Source organism: Tachysurus vachellii, chromosome 11 (assembly GCF_030014155.1).
Source record: "Tachysurus vachellii isolate PV-2020 chromosome 11, HZAU_Pvac_v1, whole genome shotgun sequence".
Taxonomy (NCBI): Eukaryota; Metazoa; Chordata; class Actinopteri; order Siluriformes; family Bagridae; genus Tachysurus; species Tachysurus vachellii.
Genome location: NC_083470.1, coordinates 3,431,529 through 3,450,000, shown reverse-complemented (window position 1 = coordinate 3,450,000; position 18,472 = coordinate 3,431,529). Strand labels below are relative to the sequence as shown.

At 37.8% G+C, this 18,472-nt stretch overlaps 1 protein-coding gene across 2 annotated transcripts; it reads right to left on the bottom strand.

The window, feature by feature from the left end:
- Positions 1-780: 780 nt before the first annotated feature.
- ssuh2rs1 (ssu-2 homolog, related sequence 1) lies at positions 781-16,579 on the bottom strand. 2 transcript variants are annotated; one of them, XM_060881160.1, is made up of 13 exons: positions 16,459-16,579; positions 15,666-15,730; positions 11,389-11,478; positions 10,425-10,500; positions 5,748-5,877; positions 5,550-5,610; positions 5,248-5,369; positions 4,209-4,271; positions 4,040-4,122; positions 3,773-3,865; positions 3,500-3,605; positions 3,240-3,347; positions 781-3,003 (listed from the first exon to the last, which is right to left on the bottom strand). In XM_060881160.1, the coding sequence occupies exons 1-13, from the start codon at positions 16,572-16,574 to the stop codon at positions 2,863-2,865; spliced, it is 1,254 nt and encodes a 417-aa protein (XP_060737143.1). In that variant the 5' UTR covers positions 16,575-16,579; the 3' UTR covers positions 781-2,862. The 2 variants fall into 2 exon arrangements, with proteins under 2 accessions (XP_060737143.1, XP_060737144.1); XM_060881161.1 differs by lacking the exons at positions 15,666-15,730; positions 16,459-16,579 and adding an exon at positions 12,253-12,318.
- Positions 16,580-18,472: the final 1,893 nt, after the last annotated feature.

The following is an 18,472-nucleotide window of genomic DNA, read 5'->3' as shown; positions in this document are numbered from 1 at the left end:
CTATCTATCTATCTATCTATCTATCTATCTATTTATCTGTCTGTCTCTCTGTCTGTCTATCTATCTATCTATCTGTCTGTCTGTCTGTCTGTCTATCTATCTACTCTATCTATCTATCTTTGCAAGTAAATATTGAACAAAGGTTTACTTAATTTTTTTAACAGATTTTTTACAAAACAAAGTTTGCTCATTCAATGAGATTTTCATTGTAGATAAAGCCAGTTTTCACCAGTTTTGAATTTGCAATTTGGAATTTGCAATTTTCACCAGTTTCGTTTTTGAAACTGCATATTTTTTTACATTTTAAAAAGCCTGTGCATGAGGTCAGTGTTTGCCGTAAACGATGAAAGAATCTCTAAACCGTCTAATAAAATAATAATCGGTGTTCATTCTTGAAAATGTTTTTTTTTTATTTTGCATTCGCTTTCTAATACAACAGTTTTCTTTACTTAAATAAGGATTTGTAAATAGTGCAAAATCGTTTACTTTTTCTTCACGGGATTTTCACAAAATAACTTTTTTTGCCTTCACTATTCTATTCGGATGCGCTTGTATTCCTGTTTACCTGATCAATAATTACTGTTCATTTTTTTTCTTTTCAAAAACTAGAAATAGTAGCAAAACATCCGATCTAAACCGATTGCCCTATCGACGAGCCTCTCGGTTTCTGAGCAAAATAAAGACTCTGTGGCCTGACACAGCATATTGGGAATCTTTCTGGACTTTGAAACTTCGTCTTTAAAGGAAAACGATCATATGAAGCACCACTGACAGTAAGAGTAGTTCAAACTGAAGTGTTTATTAAAGTACAAAAAAAAAACGTGTTCAATTGTACATGAAAGGAAAAGATTTCCAAGAACAGCCTGCATTGGAAAGTAAGAGAATACAAGACATAAATCAACTGGTAATGAATAGATCACTTAAAGAAAAATACGGTGACAGGCTGACAGTCATGTTGCGAGAAATCGCGACACTTTGGTCTTCTGCTCTTAAGGCTCTCGTGTGAAAAAATCCACTACATCAACAATTATAGTTTTCAAAAACAGCCACATGTGGGAAAAAAACGGCTTTGTGGACGGATCTGACTTGAAAACCTACAATAAGCGCTAACAGTAGACAGACAATACAGACAAAACAAAGAGCTATCAGGAGAAACAAAACATTTTGCCTGCTTCTTATTTAAATCCCCAAATCAATAAAATTCACATCACCGTTACATCCAGAACGAGACGTTTAACCCTCCACTGCTCACCTTTATTCTGTCTTGACCCAAACATGTAGATAGAGAGTAAATATTACAAAAATCGATACGCTGGTTAAGACGCCAGAGACATGTACATACGCTCTGAATTATATGACACATACAGTATATCACATTCATTACTACTCAGTATAATAAACTGCAATGAACAGAAATAACAGAATGACATCATTCATAACAATACAATCGTTCGGTTTTTAGCTCTTTTCTTGCATTACTGTTGGTGGTTGTTATGGAGATTTAACAGCATGCAAATAATATTCGATATCCATGATGATGAGGAGGGTGAGGATGATGATGATGATGTGATCGGTTTAATGTTAAATGTTATGATAAATTGTTTCGCATGCATTGGTTAGTAAATTCAGCTCTTTGTATCACATAATTAGCTAAAATATTCAAAGCTTTATACAGAAGAGTTATGTTTAAAACTTACACCATTATGACAATAAGAAAATATGTTATCGAAATCCTTCCATGATTCAGGATAAATGGAAAAGTAGCACAGCAAATGCAAAAAAACAACCACGAAGGTATAGATGTTTACTGTAAATGCCCAATTTTTTAACACTTTGAAGATTTCACATTTAATTAATTCGTTGGTGTTGTTCTCGGGCTGGTCCCTGATTTAGCACAGGTTTTACACCGGATGTCCTTCCTGACACAAACCTCCTATTTTATCCTGGCTCGAGACCGACACAGAGTTAATCCCTCAGTGGCTCGATCGGTTCTCCACCCGTGAAACGAACACAGGCCCGCGGCAGTCGGTGCGTGAGATATTACAAGAGATATTACACAGAAATGACATTTTATAAAATGCAGTGAAAGGTAATTATTGAATTTGTTTGTTTGTTTTTTTTAATTAAAATATAAAGATTTGACTTTATAAACAAGGCAGAATTCTCCGTTACAAGCGAGTAATAATTCTCTAATAATTCTCAGAATTCTCTAATTCTGGCATAACGAAATAACATGTCACAATAGTACACAACTTTATATATAAAATATTTTAGTATTTAGTGTAATAGTGATGTGAACATTCTGCGTGTGTGGCCTGTAATTAAAGGCAGTGTGAGTTCTGTGTGGTTTATATTGTATTTATTGTGAATATACTTCTTTATATCGTAATATTGTCGTTATGTGGAAACAAATCGGGTGAAAAGACGAAGCCCGTGCATCGAACTGACTGTAAAGAGGAAAGCTGACACTAATAAGCTGAATAGTCAAATTTTTGCCATCCAGCTCGATGTGATGTGTCACTCATGAACGAATCGACTCTTTGAACGAATCGATTCTTTGAACGAATCGATTCTTTGAACGAATCGACTCTTTGAACGAATCGACTCTTTGAACGAATCGACTCTTTGAACCAGCTTCTCTTTTGGGAGTGGAATCGCACGTTCGAAGAGTCGTAACAAAGATTCTGCTGTGAATTTGTGTACAATTCCTAATGCTGATGATTAAATACATATCGTAAATGTTAATCAGTAAAGACTATAAAATGATGAAATGAATGTTAAAAATGATTTTTTTCATGACTTTTGTCATCTGGTGTTTTGGCTGCTGAATTACTGGGACTGCATTACTGGGAATTACTGGGACTACATGACAGAGCAACAGCATGTGGCCGGGTAGTTGTCGGTGTACACCGTGTTCTCATTCCCAAACACAAAGTAAATGTGGGACTTCGCTTTCCAAGCGTAGCTCACCCGGGTGATGGGGATCAGCTCGATGGTATGGCGCTGCAGAAGGAAAGATTCTCAAATCATTCATGTTACCATGACTACTGTTAAAATAGCTATGCGAATGAAATTAATTTCAATGAAGGTATGAGGAGTAAAACACTGGTAAAGTGACCTGGTAAAGTTAAACACACACCCTGTTACTTTAATTCTAGCATAAAATCTTATTAAAATACCTGCTAACGTTATAGCCATGTTAATGTGCTACTAACGTCGGTAGTAAAGAGTTGCAGTACCTGCTGCACAATACGAGAAGTCTGGAAATACTTGGCTTGATGTTCTCGCATTAAACGCTCAGACGCTTGGCTCAGTGAAGGGTCGGGGAAGCCCATCACCGGGTAAAGCTGTAACACACACACACACATACACACACACACACACACACACACAATCCACAATCTGTTTGATACAGTCTCTGAAGGAACATAGAAGAAACAATTATGGACAAGACTTATGTGTGTGTGTGTGTGTGTGTGTGCGTGTACAGTATTGTTACCATGTACTGGGAGTCTGTGAACATTGTCCTTCCCGTGACCTTGTTGAGATTCTCCGATTTCAGCCCGCTCGCCTGCTCCACCACAAAATCGTCTTTATATGTAGTCCTAAAGAGAACAAAACATGGACAGATATCACACTTTAGTCACACTTCAGTCTTCAGTCACACTTCAGTCACACAATCATCAATAAACACTTCAGTAGCATGTAACTTCTGTTAGGTTTAATCCATTCCAAATAAAATATCTAGTCTCTTGAAAGCATGAGATCTCACCACTGGATCTTGAGTGTGATGAAGACGAGGAGCTGTCTCCCCCCTCGACACATTTCACATTCACGGGAGCCATGTCCACGGCACCAGCCACAGCTGCGTGCGCACGCACACACACACACACACACACACACACAAACACAAACACAAACACACACACAGGTTAAAAGATAAGATCGTTTCCTCTTTTGTCTCAAAAATACAAAAACCTATTCATTCGTATCCACTTGTATTGGGAACAACCGTAAAGCTGTAATAACCGTAGCTTACTTTTCTCTTCCTCGGCCTTGGCAGTGTGAGCAGCGGTCAGTTCCGTGGCGAAACCCACTGCCGTTACACACCCAGCAGACTTTCTGTAAAGAGATCGCATTTTGATTCATCGTTCACATCGTCACAGTGGAGTAACGTATTCTGAAGTAACTTTTAAAACGTGACTCACATTCCCAGAGCCTGCACAGTCCTTGCATGGCTTTTTTCCCATTCCCATGCAGGTATGACAGTTCTGTGGATTAGTATAAATACATTTCGCTTTACTTTATACTCAATGGTGTGAACTTCATAGTCAATGTAAGACCATCAGGATGACAGGTGTGTAATCAAAACAAAGGCTAACTAACAAAAACTAACATGTACTCTACTAAAAGCTAGTCAAGGGTTTCTTGAACAGAAAACAAGAAAATGGTGGAGCTTTATGATGAGATTGGAATGATGGTAGCACTTTACTGAGGAGACTGGGACAATGGTGCTACTTGATGTTGGGTTTGGGACAGTGGTAGGTCTTTATGAGGAGTTTGGGACAGTGGTAGGTCTTTATGAGGAGTTTGGGACAGTGGTAGGTCTTTATGAGGTGTTTGGGACAGTGGTAGGTCTTTGAGAGGAGTTTGGGACAGTGGTAGGTTTCCATGAGGAGTTTGGGACAGTGGTAGGTCTTCCGGAGGAGCTTGGGACAATGGTAGGTCTTTATGAGGAGCTTGGGACAGTGGTAGGTCTTTATGAGGAGTTTGGGACAGTGGTAGGTCTCTACAGGGAGTTTGGGACAGTAGTAGGTTTCCATGAGGAGTTTGGGACAGCTGTAGGTCTTCCGGAGGAGCTTGGGACAGTGGTAGGTCTTTATGAGGAGCTTGGGACAGTGGTAGGTCTTTATGAGGAGCTTGGGACAGTGGTAGGTATCTAATATACAAGGTCTCTAAATAAATAAAAAATAACTACAAACAGAGATTTATTACTCTAAACAAAATGTACTAAAGGTTCACCAGGTCTTAAAAATAAAATATGTGTGCACATTGGGACCTCTGGTGTTCAAACAGTGTAATTGCATTATATAGAAAGAAGTGAAATCACACATTCCCACAATGCAAATCTCTGGGTCTGGGACAGTTGTAGGACTCTGCGATAAGTTTGGGACAGCAGTGGATCAGTAGGCATGTTCGGTTCTAGTGACTGAAAAGCTGAGAACTGAAGTTTTCTGATTGCTTTACCTTGACCGAGGAGGTATACGGCACTCTGAGGTTCTGTGTTTGATCCTGGAAGAAAGCGGGAGTTTGGGCCACGATTGCCCACGGCGCTGGGGCAGGCTGGATTGAAGCATCCACAGGCTGGCCTGAAACACATCACACACCAGCTGGAGTTTCACAATAAGATTGTATTGCTGTTTAATGCAGAGTGATGACACTGTTAATTACAGTATGTCTCTAATTATAGGGATAACATGCATTACTAGTATCTGATTTCTGAAGGTCATCCACAAGACCTGACTGGACAGTTTCAGCTTATTTTTTACCTGTGTACGGCTCATGACTCCATTCGGTAGATCTCGTCTCGGTGAAGGTCTCCAAGCGATACTAAGAGGAAGGACCAGGACGAGAAAAAAAGCAAACGTCGAGAGAAGTAAATAATCACCATAACCTCCATGTGTATCTGTTGCATAAACAAACCTTTTGTAATGAACTATGATCCTTGAAAAACATTCAAAACCCACCCTGTAGGTGTTGAAAGGCTCCAAGTTGGTGATCACTCCATCTCGGACCGGCGCAGTGCTGTAACAGCATTTACTGGACGCATAGCTCATGAAGGCCTCACGTGCAGCTTCCTCTGTGATGGAGGTTATACTGGAAACCAAGAACAAACAACAGCGGTCAAAGAAATAAACCAATGATAACAGTGGATGAAGACAGATATAAAAGTTCAGCCATCGATAGACATTCTGATTAAGCTGATACTCAAAATTTAAGCAAACAGGTGGCGAGTGAGTGGCACAGCAGAAAAGTGTTCAGAACATCATCTGGAGATTTTGCTATTTGAGTGGTGTGGTTGTCAGCATGAGTAATAATACTAAAAATATGATAAAAATAATATTTAAAGTTCGCAAATAAATTTGCTTATCATTTGTATTCATTTAAAAATAAAGATAAATGAATCATATGTAGGGGGTCACGGTGGCTTAGTGGTTAGCACGTTCGCCTCACACCTCCAGGGTCGGGGTTCGATTCCCGCCTCCGCCTTGTGTGTGTGGAGTTTGCATGTTCTCCCCGTGCCTCGGGGGTTTCCTCCGGGTACTCCGGTTTCCTCCCCCGGTCCAAAGACATGCATGGTAGGTTGATTGGCATCGCTGGAAAATTGACCGTAGTGTGTGATTGTGTGAGTGAATGAGAGTGTGTGTGTGTGTGTGCCCTGCGATGGGTTGGCACTCCATCCAGGGTGTATCCTGCCTTGATGCCCGATGACGCCTGAGATAGGCACAGGCTCCCCGTGACCCGAGGTAGTTCGGATAAGCGGTAGAAAATGAATGAATGAATCATATGTAAGAATCATTTATAGCCCAATTGTAGCCCATTGATACAGAGACTGACTCATGATTCATAGTGACCCTAAAGATTAATGTGCAAGAATCACATGAAAATAAACGCATCACATGTAAGAATCACATGTGAAAAGAAATGAATCGTGTAAATGAATCACATGAAGATCACAAATGAAAATAAAGGAGTCACGTGTAAGAATCACAAGTGAAAATGTATTAATCATGCACACGAATCATATGTGAAAAACAACTCGTGTATAAGAATCGCATGTGGAAAGAACTGAATGATGCGCAGGAATCGTACATGAAAAACGAATCCCGTGCGAGAATCACACGTGAAAAGAAATCACATAAATAATGAGTCGTGCAAGAATCACATGCGAAAATGAATGAATCGTGTGCTAATAAATGAACCATGTGGGGAAAAAAAAAGTGTGGGTTGAGTAAAACGTTATTTCATTTACTACCGATAACAATTTATTGGTTGTAGGAGATGATGAAACACTGCGGATGGTGCGTCAGAGCCATGCAATTTGAAAAAGGTAGAGAATGTGTATAGTGTGTGTAAGCGTGTGTGTAAGCGTGCGTGTGCATGTGTGTGTATTTACTTTCATTCGTTTATTACGACTTGTCGAAGCTTCAGTAAGTTCCATTATGTAGCTGTTATGAAATGATTATTATCACTACTACTGAACTACAATTACTGTTGAGCTTTAATTACTGCTCCAGGAATCTGGCTAATCTTTATGCACCATTCTGTAGAAACTCTACAGACTATAGAGTGTGAAATTCCCAACCGTTTCTCAAATAGGCAAACCGGTCCGTCTGGTACCAGCAGACATACCGCAATCAAAGTCACAGAGATCACACATTTTCTTCATTCTGATGTTTGACGTGAACGTGAACGTGAACTGAACGTCTTGACCTGTATCTACGTGTTGTCCCCCCCCCCCCACTGTGCTGCTGCACACATGATGTGCAGATGTGTTCCTAATAAAATGGACAGCGTAAAGTGCTGCATCGTCATGAGTCTCAGTTTCTCAAACGATCATAAATAGCAGAAACGTGAAATTTTAGAATCAAATTTATTGTAATACAACAACAACAAAAAAACAACACTTCTGGTCAACAGCTGCTACACATCCATGAGATCTAATCAGTGTTGTATAAAGTACTAGAAAGCAATACTTGAGTAAAAGTACAAGTATCGTACTAGAAAAAGACTTCAATAGAAGTGAAAGTTACCTTTTAGAATATTACTCAAGTAAAAGTCTTAAAGTATCTGATATTTACTGTACTTAAGTATCAAAAGTCATTTTCTGATATTTAATGTACTTAAGTATTTGAAGTAAAAGTAAAAAGTAAAATTCCAGTGATTTTCTGTAGGTATAAGATCAGGGGCGGTTCTAGGGTTTCATCTTTAGGGGGTTTTAGCCCTCAGTGAGAATTTAAAACAAGAAGAGTTTTATATTATATATTATATGACTACATAGTAAGCCAAAAGTTATGGTATTATTTAAAATGGCAAAAGTGGACACCAAAATTTTATGCATGATGTAATGATGCCGGTCTCGAATCAGATCAGTTCATGTATGTGTGCATTCTCTACAAACAGTGTGTCCAATGAATGCAGTCATTAATAAACAAATATTCACAAGACAAAGACCAAATCATTAAATGTTATTTTTATTTAGTATTCAATGGATTGTTTGCATTAATATTTTGTTTGTGCTACAACTCTGGTAATAAGAATAGTGACATTTCACTGCTTTTGGTTGCCGTCTTTGCGGCTTTCAGCCGATTAACGTTATAGATAAACGCCACCAGCTCTGACTGCGCGTGCACGCTGTGCGTCCCTGTGCTTCTCCGTACAGCGTGCGGACGCGCGTAATGCAATCCAGGAGCAGTGATTCGCCAAACCTCCCTTATTGCAGTCGCACACATTTCCTCTCATTTTATTTTGTAGTAACGAGTCACGAAGACGCTTAGTGGAAATATATCGGAGTAAAAGTATACATCTAGGAATCCGTACTTATCTAGGAAATGTAGTGGAGTAAAAGTGAAAGTTGACATAAATTTAAATAACGAAGTAAAGTACAGATACGTGACATTTCTACTTAAGTACAGTAACGAAGTATTTGTGCTCCGTTACGTTACAACACTGGATCTAATAATACAGAAAATAGAATAGTACGAGTAAGTGTAAGGTACATTAAGGTTTACTTTGAAAGGTGAGCACATAGAAACCACACTTTACTAAACAAACAGACAGAAATAGTCAATACGCTTTGTTAGATACATCCAGGTGAAGATTTAGAGCAAATATTTCGCTTGAAAGTTTGTGAACCCTTTAGAAATTTCTATATTTCTGAATAAATATGACCCAAAATGTCATCGGATTTTTACCCGAGTCCCAAAAGCAGACAGTGTGAACCCAATCAAACAGATCAGACAAATATATTATACTTTTATAATTATTTTATTCAGGAAAATGTTCCAATATTATATATCTGTGAAAGGCAAAAGTATGTGACCCTCTAGATTTAGTACTTAAATTCAAGGTCAAATTAGAGTCCATCTGATCTCAGTCGACGAGGCGACAACCAGGTCTCCAAGAGCGTCCTGTTTTATTTAAAGAACAGAGATATTTTAATGTCTGATGTTCGTGACGTGTGTCGGTGGAAGGGGATCGTTGCAAAAACAATGGAGTTTTCTGAGGACTTCAGAAAAAGTATTATTGTTGCTCATCAGGCTGAGAAAGGTTACAAAATCCTCTCTTATAAGTTTGGACTCACAGTCATATAGATTCTGTACAAATGGAGGAAAGTTAAGGTCACTGGTACATCCTCAGTTGTGGTCAACCAACAAAGATCACTCCAAAAGGAAGACCATCTGCCATCAGGTGAGCACCGAACAACCTCGCTGTGTAAGTCAGAGTCACTACACAAAGAGAAAGTCACTACTCTTCAAAAAAAACATTGCTGCCCATGAAGTTTACTAAAGATCATGTGGACAAGCCAGAGGACTACTGACAAAATCATTTGTGGAGGAACGAAACCAAAATAAAACTTTTTTGTATACTGAATTTCAGCACAAGATCCTTTTGCCGTCTGTGAAACGTGTTGGTGGTAGTATCATGCTTTGGGTCTGTACTGCTGCATCTGGGCCAGGAGCTTGCCATCATTGATGGAACAGCGAATACAGAATTATGCCAGTGATCTCTCTCTAAATGAAAAAGGGAAGACATCCCGGTTTGGTGCAGCAACTAAACAGGACAGGAACAGACTGCAACGCGCAATAAAAACAGCAGAAAAATAATTGGTGCCCGACTGCCCACTCCCCAGGATTTGTACGATACAAGAACCAGAAACCGGGCAGGAAAAATCACTGCATGTCATATGCAAATCATATATACTGTATATTACACACACTACTGCTGCTGTGTATAATGTACAAAAGCACAATATTGCACAATATTGTTATCTGCACTACCGTGCACTTCTCACACTTTATGTACATAACTGATCAGTCATATATTCTGTATTCATATTTAATACTAAAAACTGTCTGTATTGTCTCGTATAATCTGTGTCGTCTCGTCTTGTTTAGTATAGTGTTATTTATGTCTGTACTTCTGAGGGTCACAAACAGCTGGAACCAAATTCCTTGTGTGCGTCAACACACTTGGCAAATAAACCCGATTCTGATTCTGATTCAGAAATGATTAAAGACCCAGAAATCAAAAGGTTCTTCAGAAGAACAAAGACAAATACGTTCTACCGCGGTCACTATAAAGAAAAGCATGTGCCACTTTTATTGTGTAAGAACGTACACAGAGAGCGAGAAGGTTCTTACTTCCAGTTGGTCTGAGCAGGCAGGTTGTCCACCGCAGGCAGAGGCGCCGAGGGCATCGGAGGAGGAAGAAACCCTCCTGCAAAAACCCAGAGAGAGAGAAAAAAAAATAAAGTGAGAAATAGACTAGACTTTATATCAGTCTGTTCTGATTAAGAAGAAGAACAAAACACAACACAATGCATTTTTTACTGTAGAACAGGTATAAAAAAATAATAGAAATAATATACAAATAGAAATAAAAACAAACCTGATGTAATATAGACAATAATTCATTATATTAATCACCGTCTCCATAGAAACAATCTTTAATAATTCTCGTAGGCTGATTATTAGACCGTTTAATGTTTTAGTGATGCAGCAACTTAAAATAGACCAGTATTCTTTTTTTTTCTAAAATAAAATATACTTATTCGGATTTTATTTACTCATTAAATTATGTATAATTATATCAGAATTCATGTGTATTATTAACTATAAATACACACTTTATTTTTTACTCTGGATTCTTAGGAAAACTAGTTATTAATGTCATTATCAAAAGATAACTAAACCTTGTTTTCTAAGATATCATTTTCTCAAGAAAACTAAATAGTGTTTTCGGGCATCTTAAAGTTTACTGTTGAGTTTCAACTGATTGTCACACGTTCAGTATTTTATTTTCACAAGATCTCAGATTTATGGTCTATTTAAATACTGAATACAATCTTTGTAAAGACAGATATGAACAAAGTTAGAAAGATGTCAGAGGGATTTATGTTACATATGAAATACAGTTTGACTTTACTTTCTTTAAAGTTACTGCAAATATATATATATATATATATATATATATATATATATATATATATATATATATATATATATATATATATACACACACACACACATTAATATATATAAAACTAAATGTGCCTGAATCCCTCTCTGAAGTTTTTTAATTTATTTTGAAATTAACACTTTTCACCTCCGCCGGCCAATGTTCCTTCATATCCCGGCACTGTGTCGTAAAATCCAGCAGGGGGCGCTGTGGGAACTGCGGGGGCTCCAGACATGGCTGAAAAACAAAACAAAACACTCACCAAACCTGTTACACATGACATGAATCCCGAGTCTCAAAGAGAAGAAAACAGTGGAATTATTTTAATAGGGGAGAAAAATAATAAAATCTCACATTTGTATAATAAAAGCTCACATATGTATAATAAAAGCTCACATTTGTATGGGACAGCATGCTGTTTAATGTGTGTTTGGATGTAATAATAGGAATAAAGTTTAAGTAACAGTTTGCTGAAGTCGATTATGTAACTTCCACTGTTGAAGTTGCTGTTTTCTCTCTCTCTCTCGCGCACACACACACACACACACACACACACACACACACACACACTCTCACATACACTCACTCACTCACACACTCTCACATTCTCTCTCTCTCACACACACACACAGACACACACTCACACTCTCTCTCTCTCTCTCTCTCACACACACACACACTCTCACATACACTCACTCACTCACACACACACTCTCACATTCTCTCTCTCTCACACACACACAGACACACACTCACACTCTCACATACTCTCTCTCTCTCACACACACACTCTCACATACACTCACTCACTCACACTCACACACTCTCACACACGCATGACTAAAGTGAGTATAAACTGATCCCCGAAGATCAAGTTCACCTTCTCTGGATCTCCCATTGTTTACACACATCTCCCATTGTTTACACACAGCCCCGCCCCTTTTTGTTTACAGCGACAACCGCAGCCTAAATGTTCGTTTCAATAAACAGCATCATAATCCGATCCCTTACCCTCAAACCTACAGCAAGTCAGAGAAATAACTCCCGAGTGAAGTGAAGAGCAGCAGGAATGACAGGAAGGAACCTACAGGGCGGTCTGACGCCACTACGTGACGTCACCGACTAATTAGCATATTCAAGATCGTCATGATCATTTGCATATCAAACGACGAAATTAGGACATAGGAAGAAGGTGGAATTTTCTTTAATGACTTTTTTATGCATTTCCAAAATATCATTCATACCTCCTCTAGCAAGAAGAGTGACAAGGAAAGCAAGCAGTGGCAATAAGGAGTCGTAACAGAGACATGAAGGAAATGCTTACATTTTAATATGAATTTTAATATACACTTATATATGATATACTGTACAATATATCCAAGTGCCTAAAGTTTTTCGAAAGGGGGCTAGATTAGACCTCATTAAAAAAAATACCATATAATGCCGGTAACATATACACTAAACGTCCACTTTAATAGGAACACCTCTACAACTGCCTTTGACACACACACACTTACATTATATATCCATCAAAATCAATGTTTACATGCTGTTTTACACACTGTTTTTGCTCTTTGCACATGCTGTCTCACATTTCAGTCGTTTGCTGTTTTACACAATACTTTACAATATCTCATGATATAATACTTTATTGTCGGAACATTTTTCTTGCATCACAGTATATTTTCTATGTTTGCAGCAATCATCTCTTACACAACATCACTTAATCCACAAACTCGCTCTTACTACATCCTGCTACGCAACACAGCACTGTGTTCATTCCAGTATTTCTGCATTCATAATATTCTTTGAACATACAGTATTTACGCTGGACGGCGCTGTTTTTGTGTACTGTCTTTTGTGTATTGTCTTGTCTGTCTTGTCCTGCACTGTTTGCACCAGGTTGCACAGATACACTTTATGTATCTAGGACTAACTTACTAAGTCCTTAGCTCTGTCTTTGTTTTATGTAGCACCCTGTTACTGGAGAAACGTCTCATTTCACTGTGAACTGCAACAGCTATATATGGTTGAAATGACAATAAAAGCTTCTTGACTTGACTTGACTTGATACCTACACCAGCTTTTACTCCATCTTAATCCTAACTAAAACAGAGAGCAAGACTCACAAGCCCACTACCTAGATGACCTGACATTAGCTTTGATTGTATTAAAAAACTCTGAGGTTTCTGATTTAGCTACAGTAAATTAGCCATGGGGTGAATGTGTGTGTGTGTATGTGTGAGTGTGTGTATATGTGTGTGTATATGTGAGTGTATGTGTGACTGTGTATATGTGATTGTGTGAGTGTGTGTGCGTGTGTGTGTATGTGTGAGTGTGTTTATGTGTGAGTGTGTGTGTGTTTATGTATGCATATGTGAGTGTGTGTGTGTGTATGTGTGTGTATGTGTGTATATGTGAGTGTGTATGTTGTTCTAGGAATAGGTGAGAATGGATTTGTAGGATTCATGAATTCTCCTCGACCCAAAGCTAAAACTCAAAAAAAAAAAAAAAAAAAAAAAAAAAAAAAAAAAAATGACACTTTAGGAGACATTCCTGCCCAAAAGCAAAGTGAACAAAAACAAATGAAAAAGGTAAAAAGGAAGAAGCGTAGAGAAGCTAAACGGGATAGGGAAGAGGAACAAAAGCAACAGATGTTTGATAAAAACCTTTGAAAGTAGAAAACGTGGTTACAGAAATGAAACAATTGAATATGATTTAAATACAATTCCAATTCCCATAAATGCTACTAAAAATAGAACAAGCTGTTCCATATATCCTCAGGAGGTTGTAAGCCTGGCTGATGTAAATCTCTGATGTGCGAGATATGACGCGTTGCATAGGCACTGCAGCGGCATATACGTTGCATGAACAAGGGAGATTTAAGTAAGTCAACCACCAAATGACATGTAAACAAATGATTTCCTAATAGACACTGGGGTCTATCACTCTTTTGTAAGAACCTGTGCACTGTCCCGGACAGAGCCAGGCAAATGCAAGTGAAGTGCAGGGCAGATGCTCGGCAAGTGCCCAGCCCTAAAAAGTGTATATAAAGCTTGCTGTATGGAATAACGGGTGTGCATTCCACTATAGGCAAGCTTATGTTTAGGTACTGTACTACATTTGTATTGCTTAAGTATTGAGCTAACACTTGGATAGTATCTTTGAATTTTAATTACTTTTACTTATTCTGGAATTGTTTGATTATTTGAAGGAGATTTTATTTGTAATAATATTATATTTTCTTTACATATATTCCATACACTTATTTGTATTACATGGCTTTAAATAAAAACAAGGCCTCTCAAGAAGGTCTAAGTCTGACTTCTTCATCTAAAGTTCAAACAATAGACTAGGCAGAAGAACTTGAAGAGGATCCTTTGTTAGAAGACGCTGAGGCTTTCGAAGGACAACCCACACCAAGGTAAGACCTGTCTTAATTTATACTGCCTGTCGTGATAGCAGCTCGTCGAAGCTTTGTTTAGGCAGGCCAGGAACATTTGTCACTCAGGGACACGCAAGTCAGTACAATTACTTTAATGTTTGTATGTGTGTGTGTATGTGTGTGTGTGTATGTGTGAGTGTATATGTGAGTGTGTGTATGTCTGTATATGTGAGTGTACGTGTGTGTGCGCATGTCTGTATATGTGTGTATGTGTGTGTATATGTGTGTGTGTGAGTGTGTGTATGTCTGTATATGTAAGTGTACGTGTGTATGTATGTGTGAGTGTGTATATCTGTATATGTGAGTGTATGTGTGAGTGTGTGTGTGTATGTATGTGTGAGTGTGTATATCTGTATATGTGAGTGTATGTGTGAGTGTGTGTGTGTGTGTGTATGGTGTCCTGGGGCAAGGCGTCCATCCCAGGGGGTGTTTCACTTACAGCTGTTACTAATGTGAATTTTACTACCACTAACTATAATAATATATTCCTATACATTTGTTATATCCGTATTGTTTTAAATGTTGTTTCTAATTAACCTGCCATTATTGATCTGTTTTCATTATAAACGAATAACTAGAATATCTGCCAAAAAAAAAGATGTCAGAAAGTGTTTAATACATGCCCTCGCATTCTGTCAAACATCGCTCACTGTGTGACGATTGGCTGATAGTTAATGACACAACAATAACCTCCCGATTCTATTGGTCCATAAAGTTAGACCAACCGGATGGGAGCGACTTTCCGTTAAACGGTAACAAAACGCGGAAAAGACACAAACGTTGTAAATAGGAAAAGAAACGGCACACAAACACTGTGCATGTGTTTATCTGTCATCTGATAGCCACGAGTTCTCCATGTTAGACGAGAGAAAAGAAATCGATGTCGAATCGTTTAGTATGTTTATCTTAGTAAATAAGAATAATATTTATATATAATAATAATAATAATAATAATAATAATAACTATAAATAGCTCTACCTGGTGCTGAAGCTGAGGGATACATGTATCCTGGGTTTTCAATGCCACGCGTGGTTCCATAATCACTATAAAACATAACACAATAATAATAATGATAATAGTAATAATAATAATGTGTGAGTGTGTGTGTGTGAGTGTATGTCTGTATATGTGAGTGTGTGTGTGTGTGTGAGTGTATGTCTATATGTGAGTGAGTGTGTGTGGGTGTATGTCTGTGTGTGTTTGTATGAGTGTATGTGTGTGTGTGTGTGTGTGTGTGTGTGTGAGTGTATGTCTGTATATGTGTGTGTGCGTGTGTGTGTCTGTATATGTGAGTGTAAGTATGTATGTGTCTGTGTATGTGAGTGTATGTCTGTATATGTGAGTGTATGTGTGTGTGAGTGTATGTCTGTATAAGTGAGTGTAAGTATGTATGTGTCTGTGTGTGTATGTGTGTGAGTGTATGTCTGTATATGTGAGTGTGTGTGTGTATGTGAGTGTGTGTGTGTGTCTGTGTGGGTGTATGTCTGTATATGTGAGTGTGTGTGTCTGTATATGTGAGTGTAAGTATGTGTGTGTGTGTGTGTGTGTGTGTATGTCTGTATATGTGCGTGTGTGTGTGTGTGTGTGTGTGTGTGTGTGTGTGGGTGTATGTCTGTATATGTGAGTGTGTGTGTCTGTGTGTCTGTATATGTGAGTGTAAGTATGTATGTGTCTGTGTGTGTGTGAGTGTATGTGTGTGTGTGTGTGTGTGTGTGTGTGTGTGTGTGTGTGTGTGTGTGTGTGTGTGTGTGTGATAAAGTGTTCATCTTACTTATAGACTGGTCTCCGATCCATATCATCAGGTGGAAAACGTACAAAAAAAAAAGAAACCTCTGAAGCAGTGAAGTATTCAGGGTGAAAGTCCTGACAACTTCCTCTACTTCTCATGTGACCCAGATGTGACTCATGATGGTATCCAATCAGCGATCTTGTTTTTGAATATATTTGCATGTCAAACACGACCCTGGAATAACAGATATAAAAAAAGCTGTTTTATAGTTTTGCGTTTTTTTTTATTACTTTCCAAATTATAAATATGTCCCAAGATCGTTATGCTGCTTTAGAATATGAATTATTTGCTTCATGTGCTTTATTATCTTAACTAAGAATTGAATTTAAGTATCGCTTTCGTTTTATGTGTTAAAGGATAAGCGGACTGAAATGAAACCTTCCCTACAGTTACAACCAATCAGATTAAAGCTACAATAAATACAAATTATTTTCACCTTATTTCACAAGAAATAACATTTACCTAATTATATACGATTAATTATTAATATTATGAATATATCATTATCAAATATAATATATTATATAATAATATATTATTTCTTCTTTACCCTCAAGTTCACATGTGAAATGTCTTGCATTTAAAATGGTGTATAAATGCTGTAAATGTTAGATTTATTCACGACCGAGCTTAGATTTTCTCTCAATTCCAGATATACATGATACAAACATCTTGCATAACGTTTCTTATTAACACACAGACTTGTTCTTTTCACCAGGAATCACATATATTCAATAACCAGTCAGTAATTTCTCAGCACAATGACTTCATTATGAGCAAAATTCCTTCCTTTGTTTATCATACGTAGTTCTCGAGGTTGTGTCCTACACTGAGAACAGTAGCGTCTTGGGGTTTATTTTTTACGTTGAGTTAATGTGAAGGAGTAGAATAGAAAATATGTGTCTTTAGGCCCATGTGGCCGGTGATGGCTGTGGTCCTGTGCTTGTCACAATTGATGTGTCAACAGTCTGTGAATTTATTCTACAATACGCAGAAATCCACTGAACTATCGTGTGCACTCACTGACCGACAAACACCAGGAAGCTCCTGGTTATTACTTCTAATGAAAGCTATAAAATCATCCTTTCCAAGCCCATCAGTTAGAGTTAACAACCTTTAACTCTACTACAATAAAATAAAGATCATTATATAGAAGTATGTTATTTATTATTCACACAGATGTCGTGGAGTTTTGTACGTTGACATGCTTGAGACATGACGAGGGTAAATTGCGTTGTTAGAATTTATTTAGAACTGAAAGAAGATTATTTTTTTTGTTTGTTTTGTACTGGAATCAATACAAGTCGAACAAAGGTAGAATCATTTAGTCTCAGGGAGTTTTTCCTTGCCATTGTAGCCTCAGGCTTACTCATTAGGGACAGATGTTAGGGGGTTGATGTTAAAGATAAATAGTAATTTAATTTAAACTTTACAATTTTTATTACAGCTGCTTTGAGACAATGGCAACTGTTAAAGCGCTATACAAATAAATTTAATTGAATTGACTCAAGTGATAGCTCTGTGGTTAACATGTTGGGCTACTGATTAGAAGGCTGTGAGTTCACATCCCAGTATCACCAAGCTGCCACAACTGGGCAGGTCCTAGAGCAAGGCCTTTAACCCTGATCAAGGTCTAAATATAAAAGTAAGGAGAGGATTTTTTTTCCTTGGAAATGTACTTAAGTAATTAAAGAATGCATGGATTCAATCAATCTAAGTCATACTCAAGTCTAATATACAATATATACAGTAAACCTACCCAAGTATTAAACATCCCTGGCAACAAATAAGCTGGGTTAGGGGTAGAGATTTTATTTGCACTTGTGAGAGCAATCTCAACTGGATGTTAAAACCACAATAGCTCTCACTTCCTATTTTCAGCTATATACTCTAACAGTCATGAACTGTCCTGACCTTATCATATGAATTACATCTTGTCTTTACCCTTCTCCACCTAATTAATCATGAATACTAATGATTTATAATCACAATGTCA

Coding starts and splice junctions, on each gene's coding strand:
- ssuh2rs1 (XM_060881160.1), bottom strand. CDS start 16,574: ATGAGAAGTAGAGGAAGTTGTCAGGACTTTCACCCTGAATACTTCACT. Junction 15,731..16,458: donor GATCGGAGACCAGTCTATAA/GTAAGATGAACA, acceptor TATGTTTTATAG/TGATTATGGAACCACGCGTG. Junction 4,272..5,247: donor CGTATACCTCCTCGGTCAAG/GTAAAGCAATCA, acceptor ACTAATCCACAG/AACTGTCATACCTGCATGGG.